The following is a 23,043-nucleotide window of genomic DNA, read 5'->3' on the forward strand; positions in this document are numbered from 1 at the left end:
GAAAGTGGGTAGCCAATGGAAGTGGGAAAGTAGCCCCAGGGCTGGGAAAGGAACTGCTCATGGCAACCAGGGGAAGGAGATGAGTCCAACACAGATAAAGTGGGGAAGGAAGAGCCAGGCAGAGTGATAACGCTTTCTCCAAGTCTGGGGTAGGTGATGCTTCTATTCACGGGATTTTGATAGTATCCAGGCAACAGGAACGATGAAAAAAGGCCAAGGACTGTAACAGCTAATGGGGAGCACTTGACAAGATTTCACATTTCTCTTCCTCTAATCTGTGGCTCCTGGGAGAGGGACTGAGTTTGTGCCTCTCTGCTAATGCTGCCGTTACCATACTGCAAATGTGTTTTCCACAGTGCTGAAGTTGCTGAAGATGGCTGTAGGGATGAGGGCCCTCCTGGACACCGTGATGCAAGCACTGCCTCAGGTAACCCACTGCCATATCAAACCAGAGCTCCTCTGGCCCGCAGCTTGTGTCCTATTGCAGAGGAATGCTAATCATTTTATCTTTGCTGTCATTAGAGAATCACATTTCCCTCCCGAAGCACTGAGATACAGTCCTCACATTGAGGTCATTTTTGCCCTGAAGCAATTTAAGTTTTGGATTAAAGAATACAGCAAGAAACAGGTCTGGAACAAAAAAAAAATATCAATGAATGTTCTTTTTTTTGTGTGTTTTTTCCCCCCTGTTTCTTTTTCTCTTTTCAGGTGGGGAATCTGGGCCTTCTCTTCATGTTGTTGTTTTTCATATTTGCAGCTCTTGGAGTGGAGCTGTTTGGAGACCTTGGTGAGTCTTCCCGTGCCAGTGGGAAGGGTGGGAATGGTGTGGGAGTGGGGTTCTCATGGCTGTGCTTGGTCTCACAGAGTGTGATGACACACACCCCTGCGAGGGGCTGGGACGGCATGCCACGTTCAGGAACTTTGGGATGGCCTTCCTGACCCTCTTCCGAGTTTCCACAGGAGACAACTGGAATGGGATCATGAAGGTAAGCGTTCAGCTTTTATCAGCAAGTGTATTGCTGTTCTAGACAAGAAATTTGCCAAATCTTCTCAGTTTTCTTCATGAAAGGAGAACCCATTGCAGGCTGCAATTCATGCTGCCATCTTTTCACGTCCCTCCATCTCTTAGTGCCATGGTTTATTTGATAAGTTGGTGATAGGTTGGACTTGACGATCTCCAAGTTCTTTTCCAGCCTGGTTGAGTCTGTGATCGTTCCCCTGCTGTTTCCAGGACACGCTGCGTGACTGTGACCAGGAGTCCACCTGTTACAACACCGTCATTTCCCCCATCTACTTCGTCTCCTTCGTGCTGACAGCCCAGTTTGTCCTGGTCAATGTGGTGATCGCCGTGCTCATGAAGCACTTGGAGGAGAGCAACAAGGAGGCAAAGGAGGAGGCAGAGCTTGAAGCAGAACTGGAGATGGAGATGAAGACCATCAGCCCCGGGCAGCACAGCCCCTCTGACATCTTTGCGTGGACAGGCACCACCAGTGGAGAGAGACCCGAGAGCCCCCATGGATTTACCAATCCCGTGCAAATTAAGGTGGATTCTCAGCTCTCACTAGCTTATCATATGGTGAGAATCTCTGCTGGTGGGTGAAGAGGGCTTGACCTGCATTTTTGTTGGGGGAAGACTTGCATGAGTTGGTAATGGAAGAGGTGTGTACCAGATGTTCTGGGCTTGTATTCCCTGCTGTTGGCTGCTGACCCTTGCGTGGTTTGGGAGCCAGTGCTGCAGGGAAGAGAGCCCAGGCAGGTCTCCAGACCACCCTGATGCTTCTGTTCAGAGGGACAGAGTTTTGCAGTTTACTCTGGAGGTCAGCTCAAGCCACAGAGTTCAGAGCTAGCTCCAAATTTACTCTAATTTAGAGTTTTGACTGGTCCTTTGTGATAACAAAATCATGAGCATAATGTGTTTGCTTTTCTAATACATACCATGAACCGCTACATAAAAGAGGAATAAAACGTGGCTAATCTTTGCTTCAGTATTAAATTTGTTTTATGTAACCTCAATTTAAAATCCATCCTCACAGTCAAGCTTGTAAGAAAAGATTCTTTTAACAATAGAATAATCCAGGGGAAACTCAAACCTGAGCCCACCAGACCTGGTGGCAGAAGTCCCACCAGCAGGAGCATGGCTGTAATGTGGGAGCTGCTACGAGCTGCACCACATCTCCCTAAAGCACAGTTTTTGGATGAAGATTCAGTTTGAGGAATGAGAGGTGAGGTCAAACCACAGACAAGTTCTTTAGGAGGTCACTGAACTGAAATTCCTCAAGAAATACAGTGCAGCCTTTTTTAGTCTTAGCTGATTGCAAATTGGGCTAAACTCTATGCAGACCTCATTAACTTTTATTACATCATGATTTCACAACAGCATATCTTGGCCTCAGCTTGGGGTGGACCAATGTGTATTGTAATGCATGAAAAACTCATTTATGATCTTTAGTCCAAGGGTGAAAGAGAGTAAATCCCTGCTTAAGCTTTGCTTCAGTTCCTAAGCTACTGGAAATTTCTGGTGGTATTAGAATCTCTGATGTCTGAGATGGAGTTCAAAGCTGCTCTTTGGCTCAGAAAAAAGGAGTTCAGGGCACCAGGGGGAAATCCAGATTTACTATGTCCTCTAGGAAGAAACAACACATCCCAAGTGGCGTGGCTGTATGTGTTGAGCAGAGTAATGGCAAACTGTCCTCAGCCCTGTTGTCCTGCACCAGGACTGAAAATGGCAAAAAAGAGAAATTGCAAAACTGCTAGACAAATCAGTCACAATGATACCCTCAACCTGCCCTCTCTGGAGGTGGCCTGGGAAAAGGTTTATTCCAGCCATAACCTTCGGAGTGTGATTCTTGCTCTTTCCCTCAAACAGAAGCCTCAAAAACCTCCAGGAGATCTTATTCTGACTATTTATTTTCCCAGACAAAATCTTCAGGAGAAGCGTGATGCTTGAGCTTGATAGCAGAGGAATACAATTCCCAGGACACGGCCCTGCAAGGACAGCATGCTCTTTTGCTTGCCTCTTTCCTGGGAATTTTGCACTGTGTACTGTTTGACTGTAGCACCAGTCCTCATCTCATTGTATGCATTGGGCATTCCCTACATGAAAGGTGCACCCTGAAATCACTCCCCTGCTGCCTGCAAAAGCTAGACCCTGCTCTGTACAACCCCGGTGCTGTGGCCACCTGGTTTGACACTGGCCAGAACACTGGGGGAACCTCAGCCCATGTCTGGCACATGAATTAGTGACCTGACATATGTCCATCCTGCTCAGCTGCAGCTTCCACGGACAGGACACTCAGCTTCTCTCCAGGTTATTTTAATTTCTGAGCCCTCCGGATATGGATTTAGGTGTCAAATATTAGGTCCTGCAGCTCAAAAGCCTGGACCATGTGCATAGAAGCCTTGCAGCAAGTAGTGTCTTGTTGAAGTTGACAGCAGCGATGGGAAGATGCTGCTCAGCCCCCAGGAATGACCAGCTGTGTTTGCTGAGAGGGAGATTGTCCCCAAGGAGGGCCCTGGGTGGGAGCAGCCATGGTCTTGGGGCAGCTGCCACTGCCCCATCTCTCGTAATGTCTGGGAAAGCTGTCTCTGCTCACTGTGATATTACTGCACTGTTCTCTCTCCTTTTCTCCTGTCCCATTGTTTCTGTTACTGCTGTTCTCCTTGAATATTTCTACCTCCCCTCTCCCATTATTTTTTCCTCACTTTGTTTGTTGGGTTTGATATGCTGTCCTTTTTTTTCTCTCTGTCTCTGTCCCTTGCCTTTTTCCTCCTCTCTTTTTGGCTTGCTCTCTCTCTCTCTCTGCATGCTATACACCACCCTTCCTAGGAAAGGCACTTGTTTGATACCATATCACTGATGATCCAGGAATCTCTGGAAGGAGAGCTGAAGCTGATGGACAACCTGTCAGGCTCTGTGTGCCATCATTATGCCCTCCCAGCTCCCGAATATTACAACTCTGAGAACCAGGTTAATATTCCTAATTTCATGCAAAGTCTCCATCCAAACTCAATTTGACTGAGACCTTTAATTTATGCAATGCAGTCACAGGGATTTGGAAACATAAGTCACTTTGGCTTTTACTGTGGGAGGAGATGATATTGTATATCAATGCAAGAGGAAGAAAACACACTTGGAGGGTCCCTTGTCGACACAATAACAAGTTTTTCATTGGGATTTACAGTTCGTGGGTGTGAGAGGGGAAAGGCACAAAATTCCATCTCCATCCTTCAGTGGGGTTCTTATATTTGGCTTCCTGCTTCTAAGCAGGGCTCCCCAGCAATGTCAGGGCATGTCTGCAGAGCCTGCAGCACAGTGTGAGGTTTTCCCAGAGCAGAGACTGAGCTGCTGGGGATCATCAAATGATCTCTGTGTTCTGTGCCTGCTTGTACAGCATGAAAATCCAGGGTTTTGAAGGGTTTTCCTAAAGAGGCTTCTTGCAAATGGGTGACTGTCAACTAGATCCTCATCTCTGATCTAGTGAATTTAGGAGGGGAGGCAGCCCTTAATGATGCACAGAAGTAACCATGTGCTCCAGTGCTTTCTTGAGCAGTCAGTGCTTGTTTAAAATTAGTCCATTTACTTCCTAGAATAAAATACCTACTTTTTAAAGTGCATTATTCTTCAGAGCAAATATTTTCCCTAAAACACAGCAGTGACCATAATAATAATTCAAGCATGCCTATTTTTTGCTGCACTTGGAATTGAGCAAATTCCTTATTTCTTGATCTATCCCCCCCCCCCCCCCCTTCTAGCTAAAAATAGCAGAAGTTTTCTTGTTAAATCAGTGTGCTTGTTTATGAGCTCACTGACACTCTAAATTACCCAACTTTTGATGGTTCATTAGAGGAAAGGAACAAGCTTAGGTAAAATGAAATCCTACCTCAGGTCTTTATATAGCAGGATAACGTCTCCCTCTGATTGCTTCATATTGCATCCCAGAGTCCATTAAGCTGTAGGAAGTGGTTGTCTCTAATAATTGCCAGAGGAATAGACACGGTAGCTTTGGCAGGGAAGGCAGAGGGTCAGTAGGAAACTCAGTGAGAGCTGGTTGAAAAATTTTTGTCATGACATTTTTCACCAGAAAGTGCTGCTGCAGCAAAAAAAAAAGGAAAAAAAAAAGGTTTGTTTTGACATTTCTGTAATGAAAAAATATAGCATTCCAGTTTGCAATGTTTTTTTCTTTTAAAATGTAAGCTTTTTTCCTCCTGTCTGTATAATCAAAACTGGTCTAAATCAGTTGGATGATTCCAACAAAATGTTTTGACGGCTTCAAACTCAATTTTGGGTTTGGGAAGGCTGAGGTGGGGTGATGTTTTGTTTACATTTTTGCTTTTCTTTTCACACTATTTGTCATGTTCAGGCAACTCAGGAATTTCGAGCAGTGCTGGGACTTGCTGAAAGCAACCTGATTATCAGCAGCTCCCAGCAGGGCAGCTCTAGCAGGCAGGAGCTGCTGGTGTCCACCACGCTCCTGCACAGCTTTTTCCTGCCTCTGCTTGCTGGGTCCCTCTCAGGGATTCCTGTCCTCAGACTGGCAGCCTTTGCAGTGATGCCTTTTTGGGGAGGCTCATACCAAATCAGGGGCTCCAAATCATCTCTCTCATCCATTGCCAGCAGATGAATGTGCTAGAGGAGATATCAAAGCTAAGGTTAGATGAGAGGAGCCTGACCCTCTTACTTATCTCAGCTGAATTTTGAGCCTCTCCAGGCTCACTCATTGCTGGGTTTGTTCCATCCTGTGGCTGCCATTTCCAAGAGTGAGAAAACCCAGTCCTTTGACAACTTCAATGCAAGAGATCTGGGCCTCTCTGTTTTGTCTTGGAAGATTTATTGCTGCTGAAAGACTTTTCAAGCACAGAGGATGACAAAAAGAATTGCAACGTGAGAAATGAAAAGGAAGCACCTGGGACTCGCCCCTGCGAGTGTGAGCCAGGTTTGGAGGTTACCTGATGAAATGTCATTCCTGGTGCCATGAGCATTGCATCCAGGGAGGGGATCTGGGGAGAACTGAGCCTGCTGCAGGGCAGACACCCCCTCTTACAGTGCCTGCCAGCAGAGCTGCTTCCCTGGGGGAGATCCTGCTGTCCCTTTGCCCCCTCGTTTTCCTCCAAAGTCTGAAAAGACATTTTCACATTTCTTATAAAAAGACCTCTGGGAGAAAGCTTCATCAATGATTTGATAAGGACATTTATTGATTGTTTGATCAGTGGGGATCCATTTTTGCAAGATGCATGAAAGCAGGAGTGCAGCTGTGAAGAGCTGATTCCCAAGTCAGGATTTCTCAGTGCCAGAGGAGACAGCTGAGGGGCATTGGGGGGCTGGAAAATACAGCTGGCTGTTTTAGTAGGACAGTTACTGGTGTCCCTGAAGGCTCTGCAGCCAGCCAAAATGAGCTGAAAGCATCAGGAAGGTGTTTGCTGACCAACATCAAGCTTTAAGTTTCTCCATGTGCCCTTTTAGCTGTGAGGAAGTGAATTATGGTCCCATTTGTCTCTTGAGGGTGAGGGTGGAACCTGCAGCCTCCCTGGGGCACAGGGAAAGGCACACTCCATACACCACCTGAAAATACAGTTTTGTTGTTGGGGAATCTTTGCAGACTCAATGAGTTTAGCTTAGAAACCAGCATTATTACTGGGGGGGGAAACAACTTCAAAGAAATCAGATCATGAAGCTTCTTGTATCTGATCACAGCCAAGAGAATGAATCTCTCTGTTATGAAAGTAATGCTACTTTTGCTTCTTCATTTAGACAGGAGAACAGCAAAACACAATGCTAGCATTAGTGTATGGTTTTAAGCCTCCTCCCAGATCTTTGGTAAGCACTAAGGTACGAATGTCCCACTCCTTTTTTAATTTCTTCATTATATATAATTTCTTCAGTGTTCTCTCCCTGGTAACAATGTGTATGATGTAGCTTTTCCCACTGCAGGGATATCGCTTTAGTGTCTAGAAGTATTTAGATTGTGATACTTTATTTTTTTTCTCTTTTTAAAATTTTCTTTTCCAAAAGATTTGTGTCCTGGTTTCTTATGTTTAATCATCTCTCCCTTTAGATCCCTCTAGCTGAGATGGAGGCTCTGTCTCTGACGTCAGATATTCTCTCTGAAAAGTCCTGGTCCTTAGCTCTGACGGATGACTCTTTTCCTGATGACATTAACACACACTTACTTAATGCTCTGGAAATCAATGTACATACACTGGTTGCTGTGTGGTCTGATGTTTACAGGGTTCGAAATACTGCTCCCAACTCTGTACCTGTCTAATGGCATTTCCAGTCCCAGCCCCTTCCCAAACAGCACCAACCTCTTCCCTGAACAGGATGCTGTCCTTAATGCCATTAGGTCCTGGGTTTTGTCACTCTTGTCCATGATCTTGGCTCCTTGTGAGGAACGAGTGGTTCTTTCAATTTTTCTTTTGGTGTCTTATGTATAAACTATGTGTTTTCTGCAAGTAAAATAAGTAGTAAAAAAATAAAAAAAAAAAACAAAAAAACCAAAAAACTTTGGAAATCATCGAGGTTGAAATTTCCTCCCCATCTGAAACAAATCAGTGATGCTGTGTGAAGAGACACCTGTGAGCCCATGACCCATGTCCTCTGCTGAAGGGTCAGCCCCAACACTTGGGTTTGGAGTGGATTTTTGTCATTATGAACACAGGCACCACAAGGCTTTTTGCATGATTGGTGTCAGATTGTTTCTTTCACAAATAACAAAAGGGGATCTCACCAAGATGACACTTGTTTTGCAAATTCTTTCTAGCAGTCACCATGCTGGAAAACAAACATGTTGACTATTCAGTGCCTTTTTAACTGACATGACCAGTATTTTGAGCCCTGCCTTAACCATCTCCTCTTTGAAACATTAGACATTTTTAGCTGTGTAGCAGCCAAGTGCTTCTTTTCTGCTGTATAACAGACATAACTCCTTTCCCAACATTTTTAGATCATTCTTATTTTCTTTGTTGTTGTTCACGTACCTGCCTTTGGATGTTTGTGTTGTCCATAAATTTTCTGCCATATTAGTTGACTGTCATCCTAATTAGCACTTATTTGAGAAACATCTCTTAAACCGTGACAATATTTCCCATCATGCTTCATGGCATCTTGTGCAAAAGATTTTGTAAACTCCATTTAAGTTCTTGTACAAGGCTTTTTGTTTCAAAATTAGTATTGAGAGTTGGACAGAGGAGGAACCCTCCTAGTTTTGAATCAGATTACTCAATCTTGTTTGACAGCATTGCAAAGTCTCAAGGGTACACCCAGGAAAGATGGTTTTTCTCCCCCCTCCAAAAAAAAGTAAAACTCTGTTGAAGAAAGGATTTTGTGAATTTTTATCAATACCAAAAAAGCATTTGGTCACAACAGTTGCCAAACTCCTGGGGAACTGCAAGCTTTCATTGAAATCTCTTCTAAATGCAATATTTTTACACTTCATTTGGATGTGGATTTAGCTGAAAAATATTTGGATTTTTTTTTTCTTTTTTTTTTTTTTTTTGGTTCATGGAAAACTTGGATTTGATTTTCAGTTAAGCCAAAACAACATGTTTTTCTGAAGCACCACTGAGCTGAACCAAAAAAAGTCATGTGCTCCCACTTCTCTGTGGGCTGGCCTGGGAAGATCATTTTACAGCCATTTTCAATGGTTTTCATAAATTTCACTCAGGAGATTTCCCCCGAGATGATCCAGAAGTGGAAATGACCCATATTGGACCCTGTCAATGAACCTAAAGGTTCACTGGAGGTTGGATTTGGGTGGGGTTTCAAATCCAAGTTCTCATGTTCAGATTCAGATGGGTCTGAGTTTGAGTTCTCAGCTTTCAGGCCACCTTTTCTGCTTTAAACTCAGCAGTTTGACAGCAGGAGCTGGGCAGAAAGGGAAGGCAGGGAGGGACTGAGAGGTTCCCAAATCCAAACTCTCAGCTTTACCAGCGCAGGTTTTGTTCTCCTTCCCTGAGCTGTATCAGGAGATTTCAGCCTCCTTTATCTAGTCTGTATCCAAGCTCTACCCAAATCAGCAGTTTTGCAAGGACCGAAACAAATGCTGCGTGGCAGTGCAGACCTGGTTTGTTCATTAAATTTGCAACAGCCATCTTTTTTTTTTTTCCCTCTTCCCTGTCTTTTCTTCTATTTTCCCTCATTTTTCCCCCTTTTTGCAAATTCCTTTTAATCTCATCATGTTTCTTGTGCAAATTAATGCCGTAGTGAAATCTTGGTTTTATGACTGAAGGATAAAATCGGGATAAAAAAAAAAATCTGTGTTGATTCCAGAAAACTTGTAATGCACTGAGTGAAGATTTTTCAGAAAATAAGATCTAAAAGTTTCCAAAAATGATCAGCCGAATACTGTACTAGACTACAGTGACACAAACTTATTCCTGTGTTTTTCACTTGAGACATTTTAACAATTGAATAATTGTTTCATTAGAAATACACTGGGAAGATGACTTTGCTTCCATTTTTTGCTAATACTCTCCAAGACAATAACACCCAAGAACATTTCTGGGATGGAGATATTTTCTTATGAAATCAGACCTGAATCCACTCATTATTGCCTCTGGGGCTGCCCATTCAAAGAATTTCTTTGGCTATAAAAGTTCCACAGTCAACATATATACAATAACCCTTGCTTGTATTAGATCCCTTCTAATTAGAGAATGGCTTTCACCCTGAAGCAGTAGGTTTAGCTATCCTTTTCAATAAAATAGGTTTAGTTATTCATTATGTGAGAAGAAAATCCAATAAAATTGTGCTGTGAGCCAGAACAGAAAATATTTTTGATAAACTAGTTTTAGCATTTGTGTTGGGGTGGGTTTTTTTGTTTGTTTTTCTTTCTTTTATTGTCAGAAGAGGAAACTACTAAACTTTGCAAAAGCCTGCCTTGCTGAGGGCACCTAGGGAGCAGAGGGTCAAAGTTCTGCCAAGCATGTGCTGGCCTTGAGGCATGATGCCTTCTTTGCATATCCCTGAAATAGTCATGGTTTATTCCTACGGTGTGCCTTCCTCTGTTTCTGTGGTCCATTGTGTGAGAGTTTATTGACAACCCCAACGGAGGGGGATGGCTCCCTGGTAGATCCATTCGTGCACCCTGTGCATGCCCATCGTGCCATCCCGGTTGCAATGGCTGTCGCTCACGTTTCTGGGCACTTCTCCTCTTTCCCACCCTTCCATGCCTACCTTCCTGACATTTTTCTTCCCCTCAGGCTGATCTCCGCTCCAAGGACGACACGCTGGCCCTGTCCCCCAGCAAGGACCTGCTGAGCGTGAGGAAGCCCTCGGTGGGACGCACGCACTCCTTGCCAAATGACAGCTACATGTTCCAGGCACCCTGCTCCAGCCCCTGCCCTGCCTCCCTGGGTGAGAGGAAACCAGCACATCACAAGTCCCAGTCAGGTACACGTCTCTCAGCTGGGACAAGAGTGGGATTTTCCAATAGAGCCGGAGCTGTGGTTTTCCAAGCTCTTCAGCAGGAGGGAGAAAATTGCCTCTGTTTTCCAGTCGTGTGTCTAGACCTGTGGAACTGCTGTGAAAAGACCCTCCACAACTTTCAAAGACCCTCCACGATTTACAAAGCCTTGTTTAAGATAACTCCTGTCCTTCAAAAATTTTTGGCAATGTGACAGTGGCCTGGCTCAACACTGGTTGTCCCCCTGCCTGGTTCCCCAAGGTTACAGTCCCTACAGCCTGGGCTCCATCTGTCCCACCGGGCCCCAGAACAGAAATCACAATAGAGAAACAATTCCTCCCGTCTGTTTTTTGCAGCAGTACCTGTTCAGAAGCTCTGTCTGGGAACAGCTATGAAAGATGGGAAGATGGTGTCTCTAAATGCCTGTACAATGAACATAAATGTGCTGAACTGAGAGTCGTGTCGGTGTGAGATGAATGGGAAAATGAGAGAGTGTGGAATTGTTCTTCCCAGCGTGCATGGCTGGGATATACATCTATCTTGAAGTTAAATTCAGAGATATTTAGGCACAGGGAGGGCTCTCCCTGCCTGCACCTCTGTCCCTGTCCTTGCAGCTGCCACCCAGGGCTTGTCCCTGTGCCCTCAGTTCCTCTGCCTGCCAGGGGTTACCTGGGGCTGGGAACTGAATGGAGCCACCTTGAATTCATCTGTACATGCCATCATTTTAGACATTTGTCTCCAATAAGAGAGGGAAGTTTTTACAAGCGTTGCCATTTGAAAGCCTCTAAGCAGAACATAATTTCAGCAATGTTCAGAATGGTAGGAGATTTTAACAGATTAGAAATAAGATATTGAAATTTGCATAGTAATAAGAATTTGGATGAATAGTGACTGTTGAACAGAAGAAAAAAAATATATGTGGGCAAAAGGGAGGAAGATAAATCTGGTGCTGTGAGAAATCTCTGCCACAATACGCAATTATCAAGGTCAAGAGTGGTGTTTTGAAGAACCTGTTTGCACATAATGCTAATGGTGCAGTTAAAATCCCATTTGAAACAGTAGCAAATCTCCCATTGCCTTCAGCTGAGCCAGAATTTATGGGTCTCTGTAACAGTCAAGAAATTCCTGACCACACAAAAGAATCATGTTTGCTGCAGAGGGAAATTCCATTGTTTCTTTTTTGATCATTTGGATGTATTTGCACTGTCTTGAACAAAAACTACATCCACAAGGGACTGGATAATTTCCGAGTCCCTTCTTTTTCAAAATTTCACTTCCCAGTTTCAGTTCTGAGAACCTGAATGGCCCTGTTTGACAGTCCTGGCTTTCTGGGGACAGCCATTGCATTTCTGTAAATCCACAGGAACAGCGGTTCCACTGAGGCATAGCAAAAATACTTTGGAGAGGTAAAGCTGATGTCTTATAACCACATTAAGCAATTAAACCTTTTGTGGTTTTTTCTCCTGCTGGTGAAATTCCAGTCATCTTAAGCAGACCAGAGTGCCGGGAGGTGGGTAAGGTCCCCAAATTCTGATGTATCACTGTCCTCTTCCACCTACAATGTCACTGCTTTCCAGGGTGGGGGAAGTCACCCCCACTTGTTTACAGTTTGTAATATTATAGAGTGCAGTGAAGACAGCGAGAGGTGCCAGGCGCCTCTAATAAATCACCACAACCAAGCCATAATATTTCAAGCTGAGAATGTTTTGTTGTCAGAAACACTGGCACTTGCAGGAGGCATTTGTTTGAATACTCCTTCGTAATGGGGCTGTTGCTCTGGGAAAGATTCCAGGACAAATGAGATTCTCTGGGATTCGGTCCAGATTAAATGAATTGTTTTGAAAAACATTGAGCCTGTGTGTGAGGGAAGCACACAGAGTTTCAAACCTATTAGAAGAAGTAGCCAGCAACCACGAAGGGTCAGAGAGACACTGGAGAGTATGTGCTTCCTTCTTCTGGGAGGCTTTGTAAATCCAGCCTTGGGAGCTGCCAGGTGCTGCTCCCTTTCACCCCATTTCCAGTGTGTGCATGCTGGTTTGGAGATCCCAGCAGGCTCAGGTATGGAGACACCTTCTAGAGCCTTTCAAAGTCAGATGTTTGCAGTGCTCAGAAGTGACTCTGCCTGCGAAGTTATTGGCCCAAAAGCAGGGATGCAGGAATTGCCAGTTCAGATGAACTTGTAGTTCCTTGTCTTCTGTTCTCAATAGGAGCTAGTCCCAGTTGTATCAGGAGACAATGCCAAGAAAAATGAAATAATAGACAATGCTGGAGTAACTTATTAGTAGATGGGACTTTTTTCCTGGTTCTGCAGAGCCAGTTGCTGAATTCAGTGGTTTTGTTGTGCCTGTCTGACCCAAGGTGCAGCAGAGCAGCTGTCCCTGGGAGATCACTGAGGTTCCACACAACCCTTGGATTAACATGTCCCATTTCTTCTCCCTCTTGCAAGGTTCAAAGGCGTCAGTGCAGTCACAGCCAGCAGACACCAGCTCCCTCCTGCAAATCCCAAGGGACCATTTCCACCACGTGCGAGCTCACGACCGTGTGGTGGGGGAGAGCAAGCCCCGGGTCTCCCAGCAGGTGCACTCCCCTTCTGCTGAAAGGCTGCTCCGCAGACAGGTAAGCAGAGTTATGATCATAAACCTGCTGAGCTTTTATATTGATGCATTTCCTGGTTAACCATGCTTTAAATTCAAGGAGGGATTCACAGAGAAACCTCCAGAGAACTGTAATTCTCCTACAGAAATAATAAAAAGGTTGGTGGTTTTTGATCTGAAAGCCATCCAGGAGTCTCCAAAGAATGTGCGTGATGAGTATCATGTCCTTTGGCAGCATGCCTAAATGTTCTTCACATTGTTAGCACTTTTTTTTTTTTAATCCTCTTTATAAATGCAGCCAAATGCTCCCCAGGGGCTCGTTGGGGTTGAGGAACTAATTCTTAACTGCTGTGATTTTTTTCGGTGCTTGAAAGGACACAAGGATTGCAGGCTCCATCCCAGGCCACCCCTCCTGTGACTCCTCTACTTTCCCAAAAGTGGAGAAGTGTTTCATGGAAATTGGTTATCTCTTATGCAAAACCATCATGGGAAGCATACTGGTTTTACAGTGAGAATTGAAAATTAAAATATTTTTCCATCAGTTGTGAGCTTTTAAAAAGTTTGAGTATATGCAAAGCAGAATATGTTTTATTTTGCTACAAGTTTTATCTCTGGTTTTTGCCTGGCATTGATTTAAATCCTGATTCAATCAAAGATCTAAGGGATCTAATCAAAGATTCCAGTCTGGTTGATTGGAAGCATAAGTTTAGACTTATCTTTTTTTAGTAAAATACTTAAACTTGTGCTTCACTGTCACATTTTTAAGCATATTTCAATGATTGTGCAGCTGGACTGGGACCAGAAGCACATCTGATTCAAAAACTCTGCTTTATTCAGTATTTCCATGCCTGATTTTACATACACAAAGGGGATCAGTTCTATTTTTTCAAAAGCAATTTCTTTCCTGTATGAAAATATTCCCATTTCTTTCATCTTTTAATCAACATTGACAAATTAGACAGTTGATTCATTAAGCTCTAAAAATGGATGTGAAGTACCAAGGTTAACAATTACACTTGTCTGTAATACTAAATTGACATAAGAAATTCCTTGCATGTATTCATTTGCATGGGGTTGGCCAGCTATCCCAATCACCACTAATGGGGAAACTAATTGATGTCATGATTCCAGTTCATAACCACTCTCTCTTGCTTTCTAATGAATAAGAGCCCCATCCTTTTGAAGTGATCCAGCCAGAATAAATTACCATGTTAGCCATCTTCTCCAGTCTAATTTTGTTCACCTCTTTGACAACTTCTTTTTCTAGACCTTTTCATACCTTTAAGTCAATTTATTGCCTTCCTTCCCTGCTTCCCTCTCCCTGCTCGTGCACATGAACATGCTCTTGGAGTGGCAGTTCAGAGAGCAAAGAGCTTTGTGGCAGTGAGCAAATCCAGCCCATGGGCAAACCTCTTGAGCAGCAGGGAGCTCTCAGCCTGGCTAATGGGAGCAGTGAGGCTGTTCTGCTGATATTGCTGTTATTGTTGATTGCAATCTAGATGGCCAGACACTGGGAAACTTGGTCCTCTAAGAGGCAAAATTCCCTTTACAGCGCCAGCACTTCTGCTTGTTCAGGTGCTGTCTGCTTGACTTCTTTTTATTGCTACCACTAATTTCTCACTAGCACATCAAATAGCCCAAACTGGCAAAGCAGTTTGTTTTTTAGTACCCATTTCTCCTTATCATTACAAATACTGCATGCAAGTCTGATTTGGTCTTTTTCTTTTTTCTTTTTTTCTTTTTTCTTTTTCTTTTTCTTTTTCTTTTTCTTTTTCTTTTTCTTTTTCTTTTTCTTTTTCTTTTTCTTTTTCTTTTTCTTTTTCTTTTTCTTTTTCTTTTTCTTTTTCTTTTCCTTTTTCTTTCTTTCCCTTCCCCTTCCTCTTCTCCTTTCTCTTTCTTTCTCTTTCTCTTTCTCTTTCTCTTTCTCTTTCTCTTTCTCTTTCTCTTTCTCTTTCTCTTTCTCTCTCTTTCTCTTTCTCCTCCTTTTCCTTTTCCTTTTTTTCCTTTTCCTTTTCCTTTTCCTTTTCCTTTTCCTTTTCCTTTTCCTTTTCCTTTTCCTTTTCCTTTTCCTTTTCCTTTTCTTTTTTTCTCTTTTTCTGATTTTTCTGATTTTTCTTTCCCTTCCCCCTCATGCCCTCTCCCTCCTCTCCTGAATCCATAACAGATAAACCTTGTCCATCATATACCTGGTCCTTGCACTTTCCCTGAGCATTAAAACCTGTGTGTTTAACCTCCCTTTTCCTCCAGAGTGCTGGAGAGCGAGCACAGCCCCCACAGTAACGTCCAGTTTAGACTCCGGGATGTTTGACAATTAGCGAGAGGAAGATGAGTGGATCGGATGCTCTGGGAGAACATTCCTGCTGAGGATTGCACTCCTCGGCAGTGCATGGCACAAAGGCTTTTCTCCAGAGGAATTCTACCTGAAATTAAACCTATATTGATTTTGTAGTTCCAGGACTGTGTGTTCAAGTTGTAGCCCACACCAGGCTGTGGCTGCTACAGGTGTACACCCCTCTGGGATGGCAGAGGGTACTTTTATTTTCAAACAAACCACTAAAACATTTGTACTGTTACTACTAACAACAACCACAGATGCCTGTATCATAGGCAAAGAAAGAGCTGGTGGTGACTAATACTGTCGTGGTGTGCAACACAGGTTGGTGTGCAAGCAAAAGTAATGACAACAATTACTTTTTGCTTCTGTATTCGACTTCCGTGTGGTCTGTGTCTCTCTTCAGGATATGAACATGATTTCTTCTCCCAAATACTCATTAAAACTACTGGTGCTGAGGAGACCAGAATAACTTCACTCCCGACTAATTAGTTGCCAGTGTTATGCTGTGAAATTTTAACTAGAAAGGATTCACCAGCACTGGATGAAATTGTTTGCCATATTAAATATTCTCTGAGCTGTCCCCATTGACAAAGGGAGTGCAATGTGCAGGTGCTGCAATAGGCTCTGGTGTTTCTGTGCACACATGGACACGCTGCAGCTGATAAAAGCTTTGCTGAATAGAGATCATTTGGCTCAAATGATCCTTGTGGGACAGTACTTACATAAAGTGTATGATCATTTTGGGGTGATTTGTCACAAAAGTATTCCTTAGCATGAGGAATTTCATCATTTCATCTCCTTACACTTTTCTAAAGGACTGTGACCAGCTGTATGCATTTCCTCCAAATTTCCCTGTGAAGATGTTTATCTTTAAGATCATTTAACAGTCTTCTCAAACTGATACTCTGCCTTTAACGTGGCTGATTTATAAAGCCTTTTGACAAGGAATGCAGTGCAGTGAAAAAGCAAAGCCTTCAAAACATGCCCAAGGTTCCCTCTGCCAGCAGGCACTGATGCTGCATAAGGCTCCAACAGCCAATGCAAAATGTGCCTTAGGAAGCCTGAACTTAAGCATCAGAATGAATTGAAATAATTACAGATTATTATTAGTCCAGCTTTGGACTCCAGTGTTTCCAGCTCCTGCCGTAAGACGGTGCAGAGTTCTGGCTCCAGCCTGGGGAGCAAAGCCAGGGACAGGCTGTTGCCTTGATGCTGGCACACAGCAGGGCTGCTCTGGCATTGCTGGCTCTGGGGATGCTGTTCCAGGCCCTCAGCATCACCTGAGCTAGAGAAGGGAATACACAGGCTCACTTGCACATCTTTCTCTCCTGCTCACACCTGGGCCGCTGAAATCACCAGGGGCTTTGCTGTAGACCTTCATCCTTTGCATAACAAAAGCATGAGTAAGTCTGGGTGGGAGTGTTCTGGTTTTGCAGCCTCCATCCTTAGAGGAGAAAGCTAAAGGTCAAGCATTTAGGAAGAGTGAAGGGCTGTCACCCAGGGACAAACCCACAGATCCCCGACAATGAGGATTGGTAGAACCCACTCCACAGATTGTTCTAGGAGTCAGTGGGTCTGTGCTGAGGGATCTCGGCAGAGCTGAGTGCCCTGTAAATGCTGTGCCTTGCCTGTACTAACCTTTGTTTGGTCTGTCTCTCTCACCTGGCAACTCCTCCCCACCCCCTCTGCACTCTGATACAGATGGCTATAAGGAACGACTCTCTGGATAGCAAGGAGAATCTCCACACCGAGGTGAGTGAACTCTCTGACCCAAACGTTCCCACTGTGCCCAAGGAGGAGTCACCAGTGGCTCTGACACCCTCAGAAGTGAATGAGTTGGCTGCCTGGAGTCGGGCGAGCGTCCATACGCAGCAGCATTCCCACAATCAGTATAATATTTCAAAGCAGGCACCAGCATCCTGTGCTTGTGCAGACTCATATCAGGAGACCCCTGAAGATTCAATGGACCAAGAAGTATCTGAAATAAACAGCTCCTCGGAGCCTTTCACTTCAGAAACTTGCACAGCCTCGAGTGCCTGTTCAGAGGGTCAGCCTCTCACACCTAAGAGGAACGTGGGCAATACCGGCAACGTGATACTGAAGGACCTGAAGAAATACCACAGTGTCGACACCCAGGGTCTGCTAAAAAAACTGCCCTCTTGGTTAGATGATCAAAGGAGACATTCAATAGAGATTTGTTCCATAGAAAACAGCCCTCAGCACCATTCCACGTCCAGCTCCTCTGGCTTTATAAGTCAGGTGGTCAGTGAAGTGGAATGCCTGCAAGGTACACGGCAGAAGAAGAAACTGAGCCCTCCCTGTATATCCATAGATCCACCTGACGGGCAGAGTTTGGTACCCAGGGGACCCCACAGCATCTCACCTGCCAGTGGGGATGTTTGCTTGAGGAGGCGTGCTCCATCCTGTGAGTCCAAGGATTCCATGGATATAGGGGATTCACTGCTTCCAGACAGTACGTCAGCATCTCCTACCCCAAAGAAAGACTTGTTGACACTTCCTAGCTTTTCCTTTGATCAAACAGAAATGGACTCCTGAGTTACTTTTCTGTTGGTGCCAAATATCTTCTTCCTTTCATGTAGTAGAAAAAAAAAAATTAAAAACTCTGTACTCCAAAATGGCACTGGGTAAAAAATTTCCAAAGAAAGATTAAAGAACCAGCTGGTTAAAAGAGTGGTTAACCTATATCACGCTTACTTAAGCATATGTTCTGCTTAGGTAAAAGCAATACAATGTGCAGAATCTATATGTATATTATATTTTATTAAATTAATTGAATCTAGTATTGCGGGATGTAGTACATTTTGTGACTAAAGACTCATTTAATTTTCTTCTATTTTACGTATCTCAGAATATTTCTGAGATCAAGTTGGTTTTTACAAATATTTTAACCTAAAAAAAGTATATATTTAATCCCTTCTCTTTTTTTTGGTTTTGTTTTGTTTGGGTTTTATTTTGTTTTGCAAAGCACAAAATGTAGCCAATTAGTGCATTACAGAGGAAATGTATCCCACAGTCAGCACTAAATAAGGATTATTTAATGTAATTTATTTTTCCCCTTGGACTTCAATGATATTCTGGGAAAATGATTGTTTGCATAGTACAGAAGCGCAGTGGCAATTTTTAAACAAAATATTCCAGTCTTGCATAAAATTGATATTCAGAGTGTGAAAGCGAGTGCTCAGACCCAGGAAGGTCCAACATGCTGATGTCTGAGGATGGTGAAGGCAGAGCCATTTAACAGTACAAGTTATTGAATTATGAAAGGATGTTATAGATCATCCACTGGCAACTCACAAAATCGTGTCAATGGTTAATTTTCATACTTTCCTAGGAAACAGGCAACAAAGGCCTGTGGTCACTTCTGAGATGTTTTTGCACTGTCTACAGGATGGACTTTTTATTTTACTGAGTTTTACACCTCCCTCATCCCTCTGTTTTCAGTGGAGCTCCTCCTCTCTGCAATCTGTGGAAAGGAGTGTGAGGTCAAGGTTAGGACTTGCAGTGGGTGAAATTGGGGCAGACATGGCACAACAATGGGCTTAAGCACATGCCTTAAGTTAAGCTCTCGCCTAGAATGCCTGGAGGTTGATCATATTAAAGTAATTCTTGAAAATTAAAATCATATGCTCATGTTCTACCGAATCAAGGCACTTCTGCAAGTTATTTTACAGATTACATGGAAGAAAGTCTGCAAGTACTGAAATGACTGCTGATTTTCAGTCAAATACCAGGTATTTTGCTATCACTTCTGGAGTTAATTTACATGACCCCAACTGCAATTTTATTTCCAATCTATCAATAGCCTTAAGCAGCAACATGATGAAACAAAGTGGATGAACCCAGAACTCATGTCCATACTTTATGACATCCATGATCTCAAAAATTACCTGTTTACTCCTGTCCTAATGCCCTCTGCCAAAAGCAATCTCTAAAATTGGACAGCACAGCCCGAAAACCATGCAAGGCTGGCCCCATTCAACACCTCCCCCTCCTCACACGACTGATGGAAGCCAGACATTAACTCCACTCCACTTCCATGAAATCACATTAAGAGGTAGGCTAAATTAGACTGCAGGCATGCTTTGAAGTGTGCCAATAGTCACAGGCTTGAAAGCAAGTGCACGGATCGTGCCTCTGAACCAGCACGGGCAGGAGGAGGATTTGTGCTAATTGTCAGTCAGGAGCTTGTAATTTTTGAGAAATACTGATCTTTTCAAATCTCTACAACATGCTGCTGTACAGCCTTTTATCCATTCAGTTCCACCACATGTATCTGTGTTAGTTTGGGGTGTACACACAAGGAGATGCTGTTGGTACCCCACAGCCTAGGTGAGGTCCTAAGCCCCTTTATTTTCACTTGAGGATGTTTACTTTATAAACAATTTACATGTCCAGGAGAAATGTAAGGGCTTTCAGCTGGAAGTCAGGCAATCAGTGTATTTGAAGTAGGAGGATTAACATGCTCTACTATTTACTGCAGTTAAACTAATTCTTGGCTGGGACATTTTTCCCCTCTTCACCACTGGCCCATATGGAGCCCCCTCTCTTTGATATGCCAGCCCAAATCCAGAGCTAAGCCTGTCTAAAGCAATGATTTCAAACAAACCTTTCATCAATTCTTCCTCCAGATCATATTTAAGGAAATAATAAAATTACAGTGCATTAAGCCTGAGAAATATTCTTAATCCCTTTTTGGTTTTACACCCTTAATGAGCCCTAGCCTTTCCTTTTACATGTGCTAAATAGTTTGGGAAACTAGCTAGGCCACTAAAATTTCCTTCCCTGGTTCCTTAATGATTAGGATTGTGTTCACACAGCTGGAATGATACTACTCTTCAGATCCTTCCTTACAAAAAAACCCACTGATCATTTAAGCTTGAAATCATGGCACAAAACAGTGATGTGATGTGATGTTAATCCAAATGCTCAACTCCAAATGTAACAAAAAGCCTAAAGGCTCTTCTATTTTAATGCTTGGGGTTTTGCCTACTGACAAGGTTTGTGGAAGTAACAAAAAGTTTACATCATACATGAATATTCAGTAAAGAATAGCAAATACTCAGTAAAGAGTAGCAAATAAAAGATATTCTGTGATGATGCTTTCAGGAAAGGAAATCCATGTAAAATAGATTGTTTTCTAAACCAGTTAAGTTTTTTTCTAGATGCCCTTTTGAAAGGCAAATACAATGTACTGCAGTGCATGCAATAATACTCAAATAATTTTAAATACCTTCGGGGGGGGGTTTTATAGAATTTGACTTTTTTAAACAAAATGTACAAAATCCACAGGAACTCTGTAGAATGGTTATGTTGATAGAAATTTTTATATTTTTGTAGAAATCTATAGAGAAATTGTTAAAAGTCTGCGTAGCATCTTTGGCAACGGAAGCAGCTCTTACCTATGAGTTTCTTTTCATAAACCTGGAGCTAGGCCTGCTGTATTGCAACATGTAGAGTGTAGTTTCACAGCCTGCACCCAGGTCGTGTTCAGGAGTCAGCAGCTGAGCTCAAGTTCCACGATATTGCAGTGCTATTACTGTCCAAGGACTGTTCCCACATACAACAGCTCCCCCAAAGCTCAGCCCCTGCCCATGGTGAAGTAGTTGCATGGCTCTCCAGCTCATTCAAGCACACCAGCACTTTACTACTGTGGATTTACAGTATGCAGGTAGGAGGATATTTTGCTATTGCCAATCTGACACAAATGGGGGAAAAGAGATTGCAGACGTGTCTGGAAAAATGTAATTTCCATTCTTGCAGCCCCTCACACGCAGAAGTGATTTTTCATAACTTGGTTAGAGGTTTGTACTGTAGATATTTTGGAGGAGGACAAGAAAAACACTGGTTTTGACTTCTGTGGATTGTACTCAGCACTAGGTATGTTCAAGGAGAAAATAAAAACAAAAAAAAAAAAAAAGAAGACAAAAGCATTACCACTGTAAATTAGGCTATGCCCCAGTCTCCCCTTTTCTGCCCCTTTGGCTATAATAACCCATGTACACTATTACACGAGGTGACTAGAGTAGGCACAGTACCATTGCAATGTCTGTAACAACTTAGTATATATGATAGAACTTTGTATTTAATAGTTAATATATTGTTATACTGTATCAGGTACATAGGCCAAAATGAGGTCTTTTGGTCCGGGCAACGAAAGGTGGTACTCATGGGGAAAATTGGATTTAAATGTTCCTTTTTAAAAAAAAAAAAAAAAAAAAAAGAAAATAGTAAAAAAAGAAAAAAACAAGTGTAAATCTTTACAACTGACAAAAACAGATGTGTCCTATTAAAAGCTTTTGAAAAGAAAAAAACAACGGTGCATTTCCCTTTTTTTGTCGTTGTTGCTGATGATAATCTGTATCACTCCAGGCAGTCAAGTCTTTGGTCATGTTTTAATTGTGAACAGCTGGAGAAGGTATCAGATAGCAGCGGCTATCTGATAGGAGAGGAGCCTGGAAGAAAGATGGGGAAATGATGGCCCTTTGTGGAGCAATTCGATGTGGCCACAAGCAAATCTGGCCCTGGACACTGCCCAGGGTGTGCGGAGTGACCAGAGAGCAGCGGCTGTGCCCTGGTGGGTCCCTGTGCCTGGCAGGAACAGCTCTGTGTGAGGACTGAGCTGCAGCACAGAGAGCTGAGTGGGGAGAAAGGATTGAGGAGAAAGGGCAGATGTGATCTGTTTGCGAAGAGAAAGATGCTGGATTTTTCCACTCATTCCCATCTTTGGGATTTCCCACCTGAAATCCAGCAGTGTCTCCTGCTGTCATTTAACTCCGTGCAAAGCAGGAGTTGGGCATGGCACTGCTGAAGGGCAGCAAGGGCTCGGAGCTCAGGTACTGCTTAGGGACCACCAGAAACATTTCATGGAATGGTTTGGGTTGGGAGGGAACGTTAAAGCCCATCCAGTCCCATCCCCTGCCATGGTCAGGGACACCTTCCACTGTCCCAGTCTGCTCCAAATCCCATCCAACCTGGCCTTGGACACTTCCAGGGATCCAGGGGCAGCCACAGCTGCTGTGGGTACCTGTGCCAGGGCCTGCCCACCCTCACAGGGAAGAATTTCTCCCTACTGTCTAACCTAAACCTGTCCTCCTGTCTGAAACCATCCCCCCTTTTGTCCTGTCACTACAGGACCTTGTTAAAAGGCTCTTCAGGGGTTTTTAGTGAACGACCTGTGCAGTTGCAAACATGAAATCTCCTCTTCCCTGGGGAGCAGACACTGTTCCTCACTACCTGGAATGATTTGATTGTTCTGCAGCAGGAGGGACCTTAAATTGACACCCAGACGAGTTTTGTTATCTAGAGGATTTTTTTAATCTCTCAGCAGAAAACAGCAGGAAGGATACTAGTCCTTAAACAGAGGGAAAATGTGGATCTGTTCCAAATCCTATGCAAATCCAGGTGAGTTCCAGGTGAGCTCTTTAATGTGTCCGTGTTGTCCAGGCTGGAACCACTGAAATGCCTTCCCAGCCCTCTGAGCCTGAAGGATCCACAGGGCTTTAAGGTAAACTGGGCTGAGCCAAGGAAGCAGAGCTTCTCACAGGCTCAAGCACTTCTCACCTCTCTGCTCTCAGGTGAGTTCACCGGGGCTCAGAGGACCTTGTGAGAGGGCTTGTTTATCTCCTCTGTTTTGTGAGTGTTTCTGTATGAAGCTGTCTGTCTGAGTTTTGCTGTGGTTTTTCAAAGGCTCCAA

The 23,043-nt window shown here is 43.5% G+C and overlaps 1 protein-coding gene across 1 annotated transcript in view; it reads left to right on the top strand.

Moving 5' to 3' along the window:
- Positions 1-17,936, top strand: part of CACNA1G (calcium voltage-gated channel subunit alpha1 G) — a 97,350-nt gene extending 79,414 nt beyond the window's left edge. The window contains exons 29-37 of the mRNA XM_062506560.1: positions 357-427; positions 709-787; positions 865-986; positions 1,232-1,576; positions 3,827-3,967; positions 7,053-7,199; positions 10,216-10,387; positions 12,847-13,016; positions 17,031-17,936. Of these exons, the coding sequence (XP_062362544.1) occupies positions 357-427; positions 709-787; positions 865-986; positions 1,232-1,576; positions 3,827-3,967; positions 7,053-7,199; positions 10,216-10,387; positions 12,847-13,016; positions 17,031-17,885 (2,102 nt within the window). The 3' untranslated portion in view covers positions 17,886-17,936. The remainder of the gene's footprint in view (positions 1-356; positions 428-708; positions 788-864; positions 987-1,231; positions 1,577-3,826; positions 3,968-7,052; positions 7,200-10,215; positions 10,388-12,846; positions 13,017-17,030) is intronic.
- Positions 17,937-23,043: the final 5,107 nt, after the last annotated feature.

The sequence above is a fragment of the Cinclus cinclus genome, chromosome 20, assembly GCF_963662255.1.
Source record: "Cinclus cinclus chromosome 20, bCinCin1.1, whole genome shotgun sequence".
Classification (NCBI taxonomy): domain Eukaryota; kingdom Metazoa; phylum Chordata; class Aves; order Passeriformes; family Cinclidae; genus Cinclus; species Cinclus cinclus.